Here is a 20,333-nt window from a genome sequence, read left to right on the forward strand (position 1 = left end):
CAGCCGCGGAGGGAGTTTTGCCCCATTGTACGCCTTTTCTTGCCACCGTCGTTAAGTGAATCACACTTAAGCTACTAATACGGTGGTGAAGTGAATCCGGCTTCCCCACAGACTTGGCTTGTCAGAAGGTCTCAAAAGGGGACACCCCCCCCCCAAAGATACTGCAACTGTCATAAATATGAATCGGTCGCCGAAGTGTCTGAATTTTGATCCTGTGACCAGGGGGATGCTGAAATGGTCATAAGTAAAAAATGGTCGTAAGTCACTTTTTTCACCCTAATGTCAAATCATAAAATATTTCTATAGTCTTTTTAGGGTTGTCAACAGAAAGGGAGGGTGGGAAGGGGTTTGAAAGAGCAGTGCAGTAGTTTAGAAATCGAAAGTGCATTCCATCAATAGTTTTTCAAAGATAGTAACTAGGTGACTGAAGTTTCTGCCTTGCAGAATTCTAACTGGAGAGCCTGATTGGTGACTCTTGGCTATGGATGTGTCTCATTGGAGAATATGAATTAAGATACACCCAGGGGGTGGAGGGAAAACCAGGGTCCAGGGTGACAAGGAATGATGTGCCTCAGAGCTAGCTACACCCAGGCAGTCCTGGACATGTTAACTCCCAATAAATCCTTTTGAAGTTTTGGAAGTTTGGCTCGAGACTCATGATTTAAATGGGGGGGTCACTGCCGGAATCCTGACACCTAACTTCAAACGGTCACTCAATGAACTGTTGTAAGTCGAGGACTACCTGTGTGTGAGAGACTAAAATGTTAAGCAGTGGAGCGTGGCCAAATTTTGCACAGTCACCAAGCAGATTGGGAGCATAACATTCACCTTGGAATCAAGCATGACTCCTGGGAAAGAGAACGGCTGTATCCGTGTTGCTGTTGTTGTTTTGATGCAATATTGAAGGGCTGGGCTTTTGCATATTCTTGGTCCAAGTCATCTACTAAAGAGAACATTTGTTAATAAAGATAGTCCTCGACTTACGACAGTTCGTTTAGTGACCATTCGAAGTTACAACGGCACTGGAAAAATGCGACTTACGGCCATTTTTCACATGAACGACCCTTGTGGTCACATGATTGATATTCAGATGCTTGACAGTTGGTTCATATTTATGGTTGCAGTGTCCCTGGGGTCATGGGATCCCCTCTTATTACCTTCTGACAAGCAAAGTCAATGAGGAAGCCAGTCATTTAACAACCATATTAACATCTGCAGTGGTTCACTTAACAACTGTGGCAGGAAAGGTCTTAAAATGGGACAAAACTCACAACAGATGTCCCACTTAGCAGCATAAATTTTGGGCTCAATTTTTGTGGTCGTAACTGGAGGACTACCTGTACTGAAGGCCATCATGCTTCATGAATTTGATCCTGAATCCATATAAACATTTCTCGGTTAACTTCGGAATCAAGTTATCAATTAGTAATCAAGTAATTGTTAAGTTAAAATCTCCCTTGAGTTGAGCAAACTTGGTGGTGGTTATACTGATATGTTTCTTCCTTGGGAATAAGAAAAAAGCATTTTACCATGGAGTATTTTTTTCCCAGTTTTCCAGATCAGGACAAAACAGTAGCAAAACTGTTACAAATTGAAAACTTAACAGCTTTTCAACATCAGATCAGAAAAAAAAAGCTATTCATTAGAGCACTGGGATATACAATATGCGTGTTTTAAAAACAATGTTAAAAGAAAAACATATTCACATTTCCATGGGTTATGATGATTACTTTCTATATTTCTTTTTTTTTTCTCTAAAATTGGGTGTTTTTTATTCCCTTCCTTTCCAGTGATAGCCATGTACGAATGCTTGAGGAATTTGTCCAGGAAACAATACATGAACACAATAAGTTAGCGGCTAATTCTGATCAGTAAGTGTACAAATTAATATCATTTTGGCTGTATCTTATGTTTGGAATGTATAATCTTAAAAATGAAGTGTGCAGTTGCATTGTGGACATAGAGTCTGCAAGGGCTTGTCAGTTGTGGGACCTTCTGTATGAGTTGCACAAGAAGTGGAGTAATTCAGCGGTAGAGCAAATAGGAGAGTACCCAGTTCCATTTTTGATATTTTTAATTAGAGCTAGCAAAATTCCAGGATTTAGGATCTAAGAATTCAGTATTCATTTAATGAAACTCTAATATTTGTATTGCATCAATGTCTTTAACTAGTTGATTGAGAATCCTTACCTGTCCTTCATGTAATGAGAAATTGGTGGCCAAATGCTCCTATCAGAAAATTGGCACAGAAGAATGTAAGAGAGCACGTAGAATATTTATTGGAGTTTAGAGATTCTTTCTGCCTAGATATTTCCTGAATTTAATAATAACCACAATCCTGTAAACATTCCGATGACCTCTGAAAGTTTTTGGTCTTAAGTTTTCATCAATGATTGAATGTGCCATTATTTACTTTATAACAAAATATTTTGTCTTCTTCAGTCTTATGCAGATCCAGAAATGCGAGCTGGTTTTAATTCATACGTATCCTGTCGGGGAAGAAAGCCTTGTATCCGATCACCTTAAAAAAGAGGTAAGTCTCTTAAACCAATGTATAAACTCACATTGGTTTGTGAATTGTGTCTTTAAAACATCAGTTAAGCTTATAGAGGTACCGTTTCATGCCCGGCACATCCACCCAAGGCACTAGAGCAGGAAAGCAAGGAATAGCACTATCATTTAGACTATCACTTAGCGCTTCACAGGGCTTTGCAGCTCTCTCTGTTTACAGGGTCAGCCTCTTGTCCCCAACAATCTGGGTCCTCATTTTACCCAACTTGGAAGGATGGAAGGCTGAGTCAACCTTGAGCTGATCAGGATCGAACTGCTGGCAGTGGGCAGAGTTTACCTGCAATACTGCATTCTAACCACTGCACCACCATGGCAGAAATAGCAATAGCACTTAGACTTATATACCGCTTCACAGTGCTTTATAGCCCCTCTCTAAGAGGTTTACAGAATCAGCCTATTGCCCCCAACAATCTAGGTCCTCATTTTACCGACCACGGTAAAGGATGGAAGGCTGAGCCAACCTTGAGCTGGTCAAGATCAAACTGCTAGCAGTGGGCAGTGAGTTAGCCTGCGATACTGTACTCTCACCACTCCGCCACCACAGCTCTTCTTGTGGGTCCTGTCCCCTAAGGAGGTATATATTGGGACCCAGAAGAAGGGCCTTCTCTGTGGTGACTCCCTCTCTTTTGAATATTATCCCTTCCAAAATTACACCAGCCTCCATTTTCGTAATGGCCCTGAAGACGTGGTTTTGCCAACAGGCCTGGGGAACCCAGAGTGCGATGGAGCCCATCAAATGGCTAATTCGAGTGTGTATTGTCACTGAGGGGTATATGTAGGTCAGTTATAATTGTATTTTATTATTTTATTTTATGTTATTTTTATTTTATTACATTTTATTTTATTTTTTATTATTTTATATCTTCTACCTTCTGTTTTTATTTTCTGTAAGCTGCCTAAAGTCCCCATGAGCTCGAGTGTATTTTACTTTATTTTATTTTATTATAGTTTAATTTATTTTTATTTTTTTTATTTTATTATTCTATTATTTATTTTATTATATTGTTATTTTATTTTATCATATTTTTTTTTAATTATTTCATATCTTCTACCTTCTGTTTTTATTTTCTGTAAGCTGCCTAAAGTCCCCATGAGCTCGAGTGTATTTTACTTTATTTTATTTTATTATAGTTTAATTTATTCTTATTTTTTATTTTATGATTCTATTATTTATTTTATTATATTGTTATTATTTTATTTTATCATATTTTATTTTATTATTTCATATCTTCTACCTTGTGTTTTTATTTTCCGTAAGAGCCACCTAGCATCCCCGTGAGCTCGAGTAGGCGGGGGGGAGGGGGGCTTATATAAATTTTCCAAACTGACGAAACGCATATATATTTTTTTCAAACGGTTCTCTTAATTGATGGCTTACGGAGTCCGTTCCACACCCGCGTATGTGTGTGTCTTTTGTCTTTTCTTTGAAAAAGCTCTCTCCTGTTTTAACCAGCGAAGTCCATAGCGTTCGGGCTGGACGGCACCTGGCCACCAGACTGAACCTTTTAGTTCAGCAGCATTTCGATCTGGCCTCCACCACTATCACTAACATCCCAATGAAGGTAAGCCCCCCCCTTTCTCCTCCCCCCCACCCAAACAGCCTCCTCCCGCTGAGGCCGCCGGGCCCATTTAATGCATCGAACAGGATTATTATTTTTTTAACGATTAATTTTACTGCAAATGATTGCCTTTGCTTTTTAATTTTTTTTCCTCCCCTCTTCATTATCACTTTTTTTTTCTTGTTTCTCTTTTTTTTTTTTCCTTTTTATTAGCCTACATTCAATGTCTGTGACCAGGTTAGTAAATTTTGATGGAGGAAGAAGGAAAAAAGAAAGAAAGAAAAAAGGATCACAGAACAAAACCAATAGCCTCCTTGGCTTTTTAGCAGTTTATTCCATCGTTAATGTGGCATCCGGGCTGGTTTTCTTATTTTTATTTGATGGGAACCATAGCCATGTTTGCTTCAGATGACTTGGTCTGCGATCCTTTTGTTTCCAAAGCCTGTGTTAGAAATCCCCCCCGCTGCCCCTTGTGCCTTTTAGTGGCCTAGCCAGCCTTTCTCTCCCTCCATCTCGTTTCTACGGCCTCTCCACACGAAGGTGTTTGTAACAAAGTAGGAAGCAAAAAAAGGGGATTCCTTTCCCAAATCAGGCCCCGTTAGTCCTCGACGTACGACCACAACCGAACGCCTAAATTACTTAACCGAGATGTTTGTTCAGTGAGCTTGGCCTCATTTTACGACCTTCCTTTCCACCGTTGTTAAGCGAATCATTGCAGCTGCTGTGTCCCTGGGGGTGGCTCACGTGATCCCCTTTTGCAACCTTCGGACAAGCGACGTCAATGGGGAAGCCAGTCTCACTTAACAACCGGCGTCCTAATTTAAGAACTGCAGCGATTCACTTGACAACGGCGGCAAGGATGGTCAAAAAATGGGGAGCAAAGCAAACTAGTTTATTCCCCTTCTCTCCTCCCCCCCCCTGTTTTATCGGCCTTACTACGACTGCTAGCGGAAGCCAGAGATATGAATTACAATCGGGCAGATGTAAGAAAACAAAGCATTTCTGTTTGCATTGGTTTTTTTTTAAAAAAAACTGCACAGAAGGAAAAGTTAGAATAAAAGTCAGTGTTGTTTGCTGGATTTTAACTCTACTGCACAGATCACAAATAGCATTGATGGCAGGATTTAGCCGTTTTAATTGCATTGGACTAAGATGCCTTTTAATGTTTGCAGATACCTTGTTGGCAACTGACTGACCTTCTGCTTTTCTCTTCTTGCCTTTTGCCCTTTCTCGCAACATCTCTTTCCTCTGTATGATTCATTTAAAACAGACAACGAAGCCCTAGGCCGGTCAGTTGGTTTTGCTAATCTGCCATATACATCATGTGTGTAGGTCTGTGCCCCAGCCGTTTAAAAAACACTGCTTACATTTTGCTTTTTTTTTTTTTTAAGTGCTTATTTTGCTTTTTTTTTTTTTTATCCTTCTGCATGCAGCTTCTAGGCTTCAGCTGTGGCAGCCAGATAACGTGTGGCTTCTCTTATTAACCTCCCCACCCCCCACCCCCCAAAAAACCCAAACTTCCATTAAAAAAAAAAAAGAATGGCTACCTTTTCATCATCATCTTTTAATGACCCCATAATCCCTTGCACGGTGGAGTCTGGGCAACTGAATGGAGCTGAGTGTTTCACTGGCCAGATGCCCTTCCTGTTGCCAATGTGGAGTTTTGTTCGGCAGATATATTCTCATCGTGCCCACAGAGAGAAATATCTGCCTCTACGTAGGATCGAACTCACAGCCTCCTGATTGTGAGGTGAGAGCTCCACCTCTAGGCCACTGCACTGCTCAATAGCTAACTTTTTGATTACTATTAATTCTTTAAGAAATGGAAAATCTTCCTTATCTCCCATCTTATCACTGGACAGAAGTGGGTGCTGGATCTGTTTTTATATCGGCTGTTTTTATTTTAATCTGTTGTCAATTAAAACTAGTTCACCTCTTGGCTTCTCCCTAGGCCAGGAAAAAAATAATTTCAAGAAACCTGGAGGTTTTTGCAAACTGAAATTTGTCAGCTGAAAATAGGCAAAAATGTAGGACTTCCTCAGTAAACTTTGGATCAAGCTGCCTTCGGCTTATTTTTGTACGAAAAGGCATCTCTTTTTTTCCCCCCCAGAATTCTAATCTATTTCATATTGTGAGCATTCTGTTTTTTTTTTCCCCTTTTGGCAATTTTGTATTAAAAGGCAAAAGGTAAAATTGTCCCTCTATGGGTTAGAAAAAGAAACTAAACAAAGAAAAATATTTGTTCACAGAACGTTACAGTGCTTGATTTTTGTTTCTTTTTGAAAAAAATCCAGGAAGAGCAACATGCCAACACCTCTGCCAATTATGATGTAGAACTGCTACATTATAAGGAAGCCCATGTAGACTTTTTAAAAAGTGGTGAGTATGGCAAAAATAAAATGAAAAAAATAGAATAGAAAGAATAAAATAGAATAGAATGGATAGGATAGGATAGAATAGAATAGAATAGAATAGGATGGGATAGAATAGAATTCTTTTATTGGCGAAGTGTGATTGGACACTCAAGGAATTTGTCTTGGTGCAAATGCTCTCGGTGTACATAAAAGATACATTCATCAAGAATCATAAGGTACAACACTTAATGATAGCCATAGGGTACAATAAGCAATCAAATCATAGTAGGAGACAATATAAATCGTAAGGATACAAGCGACAGAGTTATAGTCATACAGTCACAAGTGGGAGGGGATGGGCAATAAGGAGTGATGAGAAGATTAATAGTAATGGTAGTGCAGACTTTATAAATAGTTGGACAGTGTTGAGGGAATTATTTGTTTAGCAGAGTGATGGCTTTTGGGGAAAAGCTGTCCTTGTGTCTAGTTGTTCTGGTGTGCTGGGCTCTATAGCGTCGTTTTGAGGGAAGGAGTTGAAACAGTTTATGTCTGGGATGTGAGGGGTCTGTAAATATTTTCACAGCCCTCTTTGTATCTGCAAAGGAACAAATAAATAATTCATCTATGAGTCATGGTGGCGCAGTGGTTAGAATGCAGTATTGCAGGCTAATTCTGCTGGCTGCCAGCAAGTTTGCCAGTTCAATCCTGACTCGCTCAAGATTAACTCAGCCTTCCCTCCTTCTGAGGTCATAAAATGAGGACCCAGATTGTTAGAGGCAATACACTGACTCTGTAAACTGCTTAGAGAGGGCTGTAAAGCACTATAAAGCGATATATAAGTCTTAAGTGCTATTGCTGTATATCATTTTAAAGCATCCAAGCTTACTGGATAGGACCCACAGCAATTCTTGTACCAGCAAAAAAAAAAGGGTGGGTGGGTGGAATTTACTATTTTGACATCCAAGGAAGTTTTATAGAAAGAAAAACTAGAAATCTCTGCTCGGAGTGTTCCAGAATTCAAACCAGGGCTCCTGTGTCTTTCAGAGTAATATTAATGCCAATGGATGTCTACAGAATATAACGGGGACCTCAAACAGCATACATTCTTGTTTCCCTTAGTTAATGCTCGTTGTAGCAAGACCATTATTCTGTCCCTTTTTCAGTCGTGTTGCTAGTAAAATACTAGCTCGATACGAAACTATGTGATCGGACTTAGTTTGGGGGGAGGAAAATAAGGTGAAAAAAATTCTGCCTCTGCCTACCAGCATCCATTCGTAGTCATCTGGCTAGCATCCTGTCAGTGTGTGAGAGAGTTGAGGGCTGTTTGGAAACTGAAAGAGTATTTGCTGTGTGACAGCAAGGAGCCTGGTCATGGCTTAGCTCAACCATTCTGTACTAAAGCTGCTTTCTGCTGTGAAACTGAAACTCCTCTCCGCTGCTTGTTGGAAGAGATTTCTTTTCAGGTGGGGGGGGGGAGTAGAAGTCCTTGGCATCAGAGCATGATGATGATATAATAATAATAATAATAATAATAATAATAATAATAATAATAATAATAATAATAATAATAATAATAATATCGGAAATATTAATGCTTTGATGGTCATTTCAAAGAATCCTTTCTTAGTGAGCACCTAGAAGACAAGAGGAACATACGGGGCAAATTTCAAGTTTGTAAGCTTTACAGTTCTTGAGGTTTTGTGATGATGCATGAGGGGTATTTCACTTTTATTAAGTTATATTAATCTTTCAATTGTGCATCGCAGGTGATAATCACATGGGTGGCAGCAGCAAAGAGGGAACATTCAAAGAAACCATCACTTTAAAATGGTGTACCCCCAGAACAAATAGTGTCGGTAAATATCCATTTTTCTTCTAAAGCTTTTCCCACATTGCTTGATTCTAGAGATTGTCCTATTTGTTCCTTTTTTCTCCCCCTTCTAAATTATGGCAATGGGACTGGGTCATGTTTTTAAACAAGGACATAACTTCTTTTGTAGAGAATATAACTTTTCATTGAGATCAGGTATTTTCTAAGAATTGTAAAAAAATTCTCCTTTTTTTATCCCCCAGAACTGCATTATTGCACCGGCGCGTACAGGATATCCCCCGTTGATGTGAACAGCCGGCCTTCCTCTTGCCTAACCAACTTTCTTCTTAACGGTAAAACATTTTCACTCAATTTTCGAACGAAACGATTGCTGTTTACTGACAGTGCATTTGGGATTGAACTAGGAGAAACATCATCCGAGGCAGAGGTCAGATTCACTGTGGGTTCAGATTTCGGAATCCTCTTCAGCTCTTAACAGAGAAGCCACAATTTGGGCAAAAATGGAAGAATTCTCTTGCGAATGAGGGAGCTTCAGCTCATGCCTTGGCGGACTCTGGTTTTCCTTTCCTGAAAAGAATGCTGTTAGCCTTATTTTTTTTTTAAGTTGGGCAGACAGGATGGATTTGGAAGGGAGAATCTTTTATTCTGTTATTGAGGCAAGATTCTGTTCTGACCCAGCTCCCCAAACATAGCAAACCCTCTTACATGAACTCAAAAGATTCCTTTATTAGGAGTCCCGGCAGCCCTGGCAAAAAGTTTCTCTTACAGGCTAACAAGTCCGTTCGGCAGGGAAAGGAATACTTGTCTGCCACATCCATTCATCTCTGCCCCCTGCCTTTTATCCCCAGAGCTAGGATGGGGCTTCGCTAGCAGCAGTGGCTCCTCTGTCCTGAGGACCAGCCCATAGATTTCCACTGCTCTCCTTTCCTTTGCCTTCTGTGCGTCAGGCACTAGGCCTGTCTGTTCCTCCTCTTCCTCATCAGCCACCTCCAGACCTGGGGGGCTGTTGACTCTCCATCTGAGGTCTGACAGGCAGCCCAGGCTCTCTCTCTCTCTCTCTCTCTCTCTCTCTCTCTCTCTCTCTCTCTCTCTGACAGCTCCATTCCCTCTTCCCTCTCAGAGCTCCCAGATTGCCCGGATGCTGACTCTGACGCCCAACACCTCCTCCTCCTCCTCTGATTCAGCTGTTTGAGGGGCCAGCGGCTGACAGGCCACAGCAGATTCACTTCATAAGAGCTAGTCCAGTTTTTACTGGTTCAGCGTCTAGACCACTGATGGCTAACCTTTTCATCGTCGCGTGCTGAAAGTGCGCGTGTGCCTGCACCCATAATGCAATGCACGTGCGACCTCCCCACTCCCTACCCATGCGCTCATGACCCCCCTGCGTGCCCCGCGTGTCTGCGCACGCGCACATGATCCCCCATGTACCACGCGCCTATGTGCATGCGCATGTGTTTCACGTGCCTGCCCTGCCCCCTGCACAGGCGCGGCAGATACCCGACAACCCGCTGGCTGTCGGGAGGTGCGCACGCATGTGCAGTGCATCTTTTCTGGGCGACAGCTTGTGTGCCAGCAGAAATGGCTTTGCATGCCACTTATGACACGTGTGCCATAGTTTCATCATCTAGAGGGGCAGATTCTTGTGCATTCTGTGATCATTATGATAGAGGTTTTATTCAGTGGGAGCTGAAGTGGGGCAGGTGGTGGCCTTCCAAGCATTCACAGTATATACAAATAAAAGTGTAGGAAAACAAAAGGCGAATTTAAAGCAAAGTAGAACCACGAAAGATTGGAGCAATTCGGAATGGAATCGCCTTCCTTAAGCCACTTCCAACAGTCGCTTGCTTTGTGAGCCAAGACAAGATATAGAGAAGAAATACACAGTGGCAACTTTTTGAAAAGGCTATACACACACGTGCAGCAAATTGAATTAGTGATCATGTCAAAACAAAACACAAAAAGTATAAAACAAAAATATACCTCTGCAGCAAAAACATATGTCCCAAAGGATACTCAGTTGACACAAATCGCCTAAATATATCACATCTAACCATTTAGTAACAATATATCAAAATACATATAAACATCTAACCAGGCTTCTGAAAAAATGTAAAATCTATGCCCAAAGGAAATATACTGTGTCCTGTTTGACTGGTGGTAAAATTGTCCTTCCTAAAACAGCAAATTACACATCTTTTGAATTTAACTTTGAATATCTGGGTTTCATAGTATTCACCAGTTTATGATGCCTGTTCACTTGCAGCTTTCGGTTTAACTTGAATCTTTCTTCTGCTGTAGGATAATCTCCTTCTTGGAATCTAGAAGTCTGTTGTTTGATTGATTTCTTCTTCTTCTTTATTATAAACCAGAAGGATGATTTGATGTCACAGAGCATCGCGCAAAATAATTCATAAAGTATTTTCCTTTTTTCCACAGGCCGTTCTGTGTTGTTGGAGCAACCCCGCAAGTCTGGCTCTAAAGTAATCAGTCACATGCTGAGCAGTCACGGAGGGGAGATTTTCCTGCACGTCTTAAGCAGTTCTCGATCCATTCTGGAGGATCCCCCTTCCATAAGTGAAGGGTGTGGGGGCAGGGTCACCGACTACAGGATTACCGTGAGTTTGGCTTAAATCTAAATCTAAAACAAAGTGTTGTGGCCTGTCGGCAGCCGAATCAGAGGAGGAGGAGGCATGGGAGTCAGGGCAACCTGGGTGGTTCAAAGAGGAAGAGGGAATGGAGCTGGCAGAGAGAGAAAAAGAAACAGAGGTGGAGCCTGGGCTGCCCATCAACCCTCAGACGGAGAGTCAACAGCACCCAGGTCTGGAAGTGGCTGATGGGGAAGAGGAGGAACAGCTGGGCCCAGTGCCTGATGCGTGGATGCGCAGAAGGCAGAGGAGAGGAGAGCAGTGGAAATCTATGGTCCGGTCCTTGGGATGGACGAGCTACCGCTGCTAGTTAGCCCCACCCTAGCTCTGGGGATAAAAGGCAGAGGGCGGAGATGAATAGATGTGGCAGACAACTATTCATCTTCCCTGCTGGACGGACTTGTTAGCCTGCGGTGAGAGAGAAACTTTTTGCTGGGTTGACGGGACTCCTAATAAAGGAATCTTTTGAGTTCACGTCAGAGGGTTTGTTGTCTTTGGGAAGCTGAGTCAGAACACAAAGGTTAAACTCTTAAGCTTCAATCCTGATAGAAATAGACTTTGAGATATGAACCATCCTTGATCCATAGTGATGATGCATTTGATGTCACTAGAACATCCGAATGTCCCAGCTTTTCAAAACAGTGCACAAGTAATTTTTTTTTTAAGTTGGAATTTTTCTATACGTTGTTACAATGAACACTATGAACATCTTTTTCAAACCCAATTAATACTAAAAAGATGTAGTGACCAAAAACGCACACTGTTTTTTAACTATCTCCTGGAAAGACTGCTGAGTTTATTTTATTTTTTTCTACGTAGGATTTTGGTGAATTTATGAGAGAAAATAGGCTCGCTCCTTTCCTAGAGCCCAGGTACAAGAATGATGACAGTCTCGAGGTTCCTTTGGAAAGAGCCAAAGACCAGCTGGAGAAACACACCCGTTACTGGCCCATGATTATTTCACAGACCACCATATTCAACATGCAGGCGGTAGGTAATCCTGGGTGCCTTGAGTTCCCAGCCATGGGTCACGTTTCAATTACAACTGTCCAAATCTCACTGAAAGTGGAACTCTTCAAGTATATCGGGCCACTGAACATCCCTGGGAGGACTGCTCGATGGTTAAGTCATTGTCGTGGCCTCCAGCGGCCGAATCAGAGGAAGGGGAGGAGACGTAGGCATGGGAGTCCGGGTCAGCATCAAGGCAACCTGAGATCTCCGAGGGGGAAGAGAGAATGGAGCTGGCAGAGAGAGAGAGAGAGAGATGGAGGTGGAGCCTGGGCCATCCATCAGCCCTCAAAGGAAGAGTCAACAGCCCCCAGGTCTGGAGGTGGCTGATGAGGAACAGCTGGGTCCAGTGCCTGACAGGCCAGGTGTGCAGAAGGCAGAGGAGAACAGTGAAAATCTATGGGCCAGTTCTTGGGATGGAATAGCCACCACTGTTAGTGAAGCCCCACTCTTAGCTCTGGGGATAAAAGGCAAGGGGTGAAGATGAATAGATGTGGCAAACAAATATTCATCTTCCCTGCCAGACGGACTTGTGATGAGAGATAAACTTTTTGCTGGGGCTAGCAGCACTCCTAATAAAGGAATATCTTGAGTTCACTTCAGGGGGTTTGTTGTGTTTGAGGAGCTGGGTCAGAACAGTTATACAAGTGGGTCTTAAACAACAAAACCATCTATTTCTGTATACTCTTGTGTTCCTCCAAGCCTTCTAGCATCTCTTCCTTCTTTCTTAGTGGCTGTTTTTGCATCTTGCATGTTGGCATTAGAAAAGCTGAGTTGGCTGTTCGAAGAACATGATTGAGGACTCTTGGCTATGGATGTGTCCCATTGGAAAATATGAATTATGTGTCTCAGAGTCAGCTATACCCAGTGTCATGCCATTGTTGGAGTCAGATTCTGAAGGGGAGATTGAGCAGCTGACAGGGAGTGGGAGGGTGGATCTGATGGCTGTGGAAGAAAAGAGGGAAGGGCACAGTCCGGCTGGGCATTCAGAGGAAGACCCAGGACTATCCCCTCTTCATCCTAGGGCATCCAGGGAGGAACGGAAAAGGGAGCAATGTGGCTTACAGGAGAGGAGAGGGCCCTGATCCCCTTCATGGGCTGCAGCTGGGAAGACTGTTTAAAAGGGCAAACTGCGCATGGCAAAGTTGCTGGAAGCAAATCATGCATTATCTTTGTCGAGGCATCCTCCCAACTGTGGGTGCTGCATTATCCTTTGAAAGTCTGCAATTTATCTTCCTGGCTTGTCATGTTAATTACTTCAGCATGGTTTGTGTTGTTTTTTTTAATTTCTAATTATCTTTACTTTGGGTTCAGACTACATTTCCTTTGTAGACTGTTTTTTGGAAGAGTTTGATCTCCAGCTGAAGATAACTGGACATTGGGGGCCCAGTTGGAGGCATTAAAGGGAATTTATCTACTTTGGTGACTTTGTTATTTTTGTGCCACGCCCCGGGTCATCACACCCAGGTAGTGCCAGACCTGTTAACTCCCAATTAAATCCTTTTGAAGTTTTGGAAGTTTGGCTCGAGACTCATGATTTAAATGGGGGGTGACTGCTAGAATCCTGACACTCCCTGTATTTGAAAGCATTCCCACGAAACCAAGTGATGCCTTCCCTTTATAGCGGTTACTATTCATAAGATTTGTGAGATTGGATGCGATTGGCATGGAAATCCATCAAATAAGGAAACTTTCAGCAATGCCAACCATTCGCTTTATGGAAAACCAGTCTGAGCATCGCAGTTGATAATGCCTGTCGAGGAAGTTCACAAAGAACCTTCCTTTTCATTTCATTTCCTTTTTTAATCGTCCAGGTGGTGCCATTAGCCAGCGTCATTGTCAAAGAAGCCCTGATGGATGAAGATGTGCTCACTTGTCAGAAAACGATTTACAGCCTAGTGGAAATGGAAAGGAAAAACGATCCCTTGCCGATATCCACCGTTGGAACGAGAGGGAAGGGCCCTAAAAGGCAAGAATGTTTTCCCCCCCTTTTAGTACATAATTAAAATTAAATTTTGGACCCAGAGATGAACAGGTTCCTTCCCACCAACAGTATAATTTTGTTTATTTGGCTATATTTTACTATACTAAGAACGAGGTGTATCAAAAGAAGCTGCTGTAATACAATATGCTGTAAGAAAGTGGGCAGCTTTCATGACTCCCATTTCTCTACAGAGTTGAATCCACCTTGGAAGAGGCAGTTTAAATGCAGGTAGTCCTTGACTTACAACAGTATGTTCAGTGACTGTTCACTAGTGAAAAAAGGTGACATGATCGTTTTTCACACTTACAGCCATAGTTATTGTTTGGCAACTGGCATGTATTTATGACAGTTGCAGAATTCCTGGGATCATATCCCCCTTTCTGACCTTCTGAAAAGCAAAGTCAATGGGGGAGCCAGATTCACTTAACAACCATGTTATCAACTGCAGTGATCCACTTAACAACTGTGGCAAAGCAAGCTTGTAAAATGGGGCAAAATTCATTTTAACAGCTGTCTCACTTAGCAACAGAAATTTTGGGCTCAGTTGAGATAGGTAGGTAGGTAGATATAGCTAGACAGACAGGAGAGAGACAGATGAGAGAGACAGGGAGATTTTAGATATAAATAGATACGATAGATGATTGATAGATATAGATTTAGATGATATATAGGATGATAGATAGATGATAGATAGATAGATAGATAGATAGATAGATAGATAGAGAAAGATAGAGAAAGATAGATTGATAGATAGATAGATGATAGATAGATAGATAGATAGATAGATAGATAGATAGATAGATAGATAGATAGATAGATAGATAGATAGAGAGGGAGAGAGAGAGAAATATATGATGGATAGACTAATAAATAAGTTTTGGGCTCAAGGACTACCTGAATCTCCAGAAAAAAAAAGAAAAAAAACAGAACTAAAAGTAAAATTTTGATGTTTGAGCTCTGTTGTTACTGTTGTTGTTGTTTACTTTGGGATCCCTCCTTTGTGTACTCGTCCAGGGACGAACAGTACAGGATTATGTGGAATGAACTGGAGACCCTTGTGAGGGCTCACATCGCCAACTCGGATAAACACCAGCGGGTCTTGGAGTGTCTCCTGACTTGCAGGAGTAAACCTCCTGAAGAAGAAGAGCGCAAGAAACGAGGCAGGAAGAGAGAAGAAAAAGAGGACAAAGCTGAGAAAGCGGGGAAAGATTATGAATCGGAAAAATCCTGGCAGGAATCAGAAAGGTGGGCTTCTCGGGGTTAATGGATTCGCACACAGGGCAACGGAGAGCTAGTTTGCCCCACTTAGGTCCAAAGGGGAAGGATAGATTTCCAGAAGAATGAGCTGCTTGTCAGTATAGGACAAGCAACACAACACACCTCGCAACACAACACAGCTTGCTATTTGTGGCAGTCCACTCTTCTCTCAGTGCTGGTTTTGTTGCATCGGTAATTTATCTGAAGATAATATTTATTTTGGATTCAATCAGAAGACCCCTTAAAACACCAATCATTCATGGAGTAATATTCATTTTAATGGCATTCATGGTATCCCATGAACTTAGTGGGGTTTTCATTTAATTAATATCCAAAATTTGGATATTCAATTAATATCCAAAATGGGTTTTTCTAAATATATTATCATACATACTTGAGGATAAGAAGAAAATTTTAGGTGCTAAAATACACCAGAAAAAAATCGGGTTCCGCTAATCTTATGAAAATTGGGTGACCTGCAGATAAGCCAATTATGAAAATTAAAACAGGAAAAATTTTAAGGTCATCCTATCTGAGGGTGTTGTATTTTAAACTGGTTAAAAATCAAAGCTTGGATTGAACCCTGGATGGGCTTTTATGTAACTATGGTAACATGTCCATATATTTAGAATATTTTTAGGAATATAAAGTCCTAAATGCTTAATGTATAAATGACAAAAGCCAACTTTGTACAGCTTTTAAAGGCTAATGGAATAGCTTTATCTTCATTCAAGATCTACTAGTGGAGTTTCTGAAGGGGCTGCAGTATTTTTGCCTCCATTAGCAACAAATGTTGGGAAATGCTTTGTGGATTTATTTGATGCATATCCACCCTTGCTCCTTACTGGAATTTATCCATGGTGTCACTTCTGTTTTTGGCTCCCTCTTGTACCTAGCACCTGCTACCTTGAACAACTTTTGAGTGTCAGGAATGTTGGCATATCTACAGTTGCCTTCCCATTGGGAGACAGTTGCAAGAGGCACCCATCCAGGCCATCCATCCTCCCTGTCTGCCTTGAAGGAAAGGCTCCATGATTATCTGCTTAGATAGGCATCCTGGGATTGAAAGGACAAGGTTAAAGAAGTGTGTATTACAGAGGACAAGTGGGCATCCTTGAGGTCACCAAGTTTATTTTCTCTTGGTCTCTGTAGGTTAAAAGGTTTATTAGATCGTGAAAAAGAGGAACTGGCAGAAGCAGAAGTCATTAAAGATTCACCCGATTCCCCGGAGCCCCCCAACAAGAAGCCCCTTGTTGCAATGGACGATTTGCCAGGGCCGGAGAAAAATAAAGGTACAGTCCGAATCATTTCAAGCTATCCAAAAAAGTGAACCGGTGGCTGATGGAGGACATATTTTTATATATAGCGAAAACGTGCGCTTAAGGGAAATGCTGCCTGGGTGGAACAGAATGATTGTACAGAGTGCACTTAAACTTTTATGAAGAAAAGAGATTCATTGTCAGCATTCCCACTAACCAACGCCAACCCAATAAAGTCCGAGGCAAACAATTCCTCAAAGTTCCATTTTATTAGAGTTGTCCTATTGGCACATCTGGGAAAACCCGAATCTGAGAGTTCCAAGTTTTCCCATTCCAAAAGAGAAATGAAAGAGCCATCCCCCGCACCCATCAGTCCATCACATGGCCCAATCAAATCCTCGAGCCAACTGGAGACATCTCCCCCCAGTCACTCCCCTCCAGGTGCAGGGCAACATGTCCTGGACTCTGAGAAAGGATGTTGTTGTATCCAATATTCTACCCACTGTGAAATCCCCCCTCCCAAATTCCCAGGCATTTAGTGTGGCAGCCTCAAAGCTTCCAAGTAAAAAAAAAATGGCTTCCAAAGCTGACGTGCATATTCATCCTACCTATTTAGATTCTGCCTGACTTTATGGAGTGGCCTTATTCCACAAAAGTAAGGAGAATTAAAACCAGAAGGATAGGCTTCTTGAGTGTCAGTTCATCACCCCAGGGCATTAATCACATTAATTTCAACAAGGAATAAGCCAGCACAAAGGTTGCATCATAGATTGGACAGATTATAAAAATTCTGCACCTGGAGCGCCAAGAGTGCAAAATATGTGACAGCAGGGGTGGGCTTCTGGGGGCTCATGCTAAGACTCTGCAGGGCTTTGAGAGCTCCCAATAACCTCAGAAAGACAAGCAGCAAGGGAAAGCTCTTAATAGGCTTAATTGAACTTCTGGGCATTCAGCCAAGAGCATTTCACACCTGGTAAAACTGTTGCAAGCTAGATAAACAATTCAGAGTTTGGGAGGGAGAACCATTAAGTACATCAGATAACATAGCCACTAGCCTCCAAGGAGATTAATTCCCAAATAATAAGAATCACTTAACTCACCAGAAACTCCATTAAGACTCCAAGATCCCTCTCACAGTCACTGTGAGTAAGCCTGGTTTCACCCAGGCTTTTATTTAAGTATTAAATGCACGAAATAATAAACAACTTTTGGGTATATGTCCTTTTTTAAGTAATTAGGGCAAAGAAGCAACGTCAAGTTGGCCACACCCACCCAGTCACATGACCTCATAGCCATGACCACCCAGCCATGCCCACCCAGCCAGACATTAGGGCAGAGAGCCCCTTGCTAAATATTTGAAGCCCATCCCTGTGTGACAGGTTGCCTTGCGAAGAAGTAACTCATGAACCTTGGGTAAATGTTTTTGCGAATCATTACTGTTGCACAGCAAGCAAGTAGACTCATTAGATTTGTCTCTTTTATGATGCCAGAAAGAATTAGGAGATAGTTCTTCTGCCTTGGATTTTCCTTGGTGTGAAAATCACAAGTAACATGAATTCTATTGGTGTTTTTTTTAATAAATTGGAGGTGCGATTGTAGATTTTACTGCAAAAAGGAAAGCCAATAATATGAACACAGGAAAGAGCATTGTTCTTCTGGAGTGCAAGTAGAAAAAATAAGATTTAAGAATGCAAATTAATGAGGGCACTTAGATTTTCTTCATAGATTTTTTTTCTTTTTAGGGCCAATATCCCTTCTGTCTCTTTGGAGCAACAGGATTAATGCTGCAAATTCTAGGAAACATCAAGAATTTATTGGCCGCTTAGGTTCTGTCAACAATAAAGCCGAACTGTACCAACATCTTAAAGAGGAGAACGGGTTTGTATCTCTACATAGGTTGCTACAGGGTGTGGGGTTATTTCTGGTTAATAACATACCTGAACATTTTGCCCATCAATACATTAAAGTGTAATGTTAATAAGTAATATAAAAGGTAATTGAGCTGCCCTTCTCTTTGTTCAAAATGATGGCATTAAAACATTCTGTTAGTGATACTCTGTGTGGGGGTGGGTGGGGGGAGTGCAGTGGCCTGGAGGTGGAGCTCTCATCTCACAATTAGGAGGCTGTGAGTTCAGTTCTAGGTCGGGGCACATGTTCTTCTCTCTGGGCACACTGAGAAAAAAACTCCATATTGGTGACAGGAAGGGCATCCAGCCATTAAAACACTCTGCTATCTCCATTCAGTTGCCCAGACTCCACCCTGCAAGGAATTATGGAATCATTAAAAGAGGATTTTATGTATGTATGCATGTGTGTGTGTGTGTGTGTGTGTGTGTGTGTATGTATGTGTGTGTATATATATAACTTCAAAGATTTAATTCTTGTAAATATTGTCTTGCAAAGAAAAGGTTTATATGGACATTGGTTGATTGATAAAAAGCAGTATGTTAAGAATATACTTAATTTCCTAAACTCAACAGAAAGCCCCAAGCGGAATTCCTCAACTTAAATGGTAATTAAAGTTGAAGAATTGGAGATTTATATTAAACTGAAGTTTATAATTAGCTGGCTGGCCTTGAAGAATACAGAACAGTCAGCCTTTTTTCCCATACAGGTTAATTGTGATGGGTATTTACTGAACGCTTATTTTGATCCTGTGCTGTGGATCGATGAAATAAACTTTCATCCCCCAAAATTCAGTTGATTCTAAAGCATGGTAAAATAAGTTGATCTTCAGCAAGAGTTGCAAATACAAGGGAAACTGAATTAAATAATTGTTGCAAATCGGCTAAAACGGAACAACAATCTTTGCTGTGTTTTTCTTCTACCCTGCTCTCTACACGTAATTTTTAAGATTGTATCTCTTTTTAGGTTTAAAAGCGAAACTATCAATGTGACTCTCGGCCTCATTGTCCGATTTTTAGATAAAAGACAAAGATACTCATTAACCGTATAATTTTGATTTGTTTTAGAATGGAAACTGCAGAAAATGGGAAACCCAGCCGGCAGTGAATTCTGGGATATAGAATCCTATTTGTTCGCGACCTGTAAACTTTTAATGCCTGATTTGATATCTCTATCAAACTGTACAGTTCTGTTAACTTTAATTGCTTTTTACATTTTTGTAATAATTTTAGCGCTTTTGTATGAAAATGCAAAATAAATATACTATTTGTTCCAAATCCCATTGGACTCTTAAGAGCAAGGAGAATTTCAATTTAGGTCTTTATGACTGCATAAAAAAATGACATTTCTGTTTTGTTTTTTGTTTTTAAAGAAAAAGCATAATGCCTACTATTTGAGTTTTGCTTTATAAATTATATCGCTATACTTGAAAAAGTCCAGACTTTTAAGTGAAATTCTGTTAACTGCATCCATGCTGGCTGGTGAATTCTGGGAGTTGAAGTCCACACCTCGTAACATTGCTAAGATTGATAAAGGCTCCTTTTAGACCGCAATTCCATAGAAAACCACTTTTAAAAAAGACACACTTCGGATGAACTAGCTAGTTCTTGTGTTGCAGTGAGGGAAGCAAGATCTTCCTGCTCATTTAAGATGGGGCTAAGGGGAGAGGGTTATCTCTGCCTCTTATTCTTAGAAGTACAACTTAAGTTTTCTTTTGTCCCAGTCGGCCATGCCCAGTAAGTGGCATCAAGCTGGCCATTTCCACCCAGTTGGCCACATCCACCCACCCAGTCAGCCACAGCCCCCCGAGGTCAATCACAGCCCCAATACGACCCTCAATGAAATCAAGTTTGACACCCCTGGGCTAGAAGATACAAAAAGAAGAAATGAATTACAGATTTCAGGTAGATTTTTACATAAACTCTCTTTGGATCACGAGATTAGAGCAGCATATAAATTT

General features: G+C 41.3%; 1 protein-coding gene across 12 annotated transcripts in view; it reads left to right on the forward strand.

The window, feature by feature from the left end:
• The window catches only part of INTS13 (integrator complex subunit 13), a 25,411-nt gene extending 5,761 nt beyond the window's left edge, over positions 1–19,650 (forward strand). For 6 of the 12 annotated variants that reach the window (XM_087967881.1, XM_087967885.1, XM_087967883.1 and 3 more), the window contains exons 5-18: positions 1,791–1,871; positions 2,443–2,533; positions 4,005–4,133; positions 4,344–4,367; positions 6,425–6,509; positions 8,251–8,340; positions 8,558–8,647; positions 10,752–10,930; positions 11,780–11,950; positions 13,783–13,937; positions 14,967–15,197; positions 16,362–16,501; positions 18,211–18,346; positions 19,441–19,650. In XM_087967881.1, the coding sequence (XP_087824007.1) occupies positions 1,791–1,871; positions 2,443–2,533; positions 4,005–4,133; positions 4,344–4,367; positions 6,425–6,509; positions 8,251–8,340; positions 8,558–8,647; positions 10,752–10,930; positions 11,780–11,950; positions 13,783–13,937; positions 14,967–15,197; positions 16,362–16,501; positions 18,211–18,346; positions 19,441–19,480 (1,642 nt within the window). In that variant the 3' untranslated portion in view covers positions 19,481–19,650. The remainder of the gene's footprint in view (positions 1–1,790; positions 1,872–2,442; positions 2,534–4,004; positions 4,134–4,343; positions 4,368–6,424; positions 6,510–8,250; positions 8,341–8,557; positions 8,648–10,751; positions 10,931–11,779; positions 11,951–13,782; positions 13,938–14,966; positions 15,198–16,361; positions 16,502–18,210; positions 18,347–19,440) is intronic. The other 6 variants (XM_087967882.1, XM_026667863.2, XM_087967889.1 and 3 more) reach the window with 1 other exon arrangement.
• Positions 19,651–20,333: the final 683 nt, after the last annotated feature.

Source organism: Notechis scutatus, chromosome 6, assembly GCF_049901735.1.
Source record: "Notechis scutatus isolate UNSWTSFEM ecotype Mainland chromosome 6, rNotScu1.2, whole genome shotgun sequence".
NCBI lineage: Eukaryota > Metazoa > Chordata > Lepidosauria > Squamata > Elapidae > Notechis > Notechis scutatus.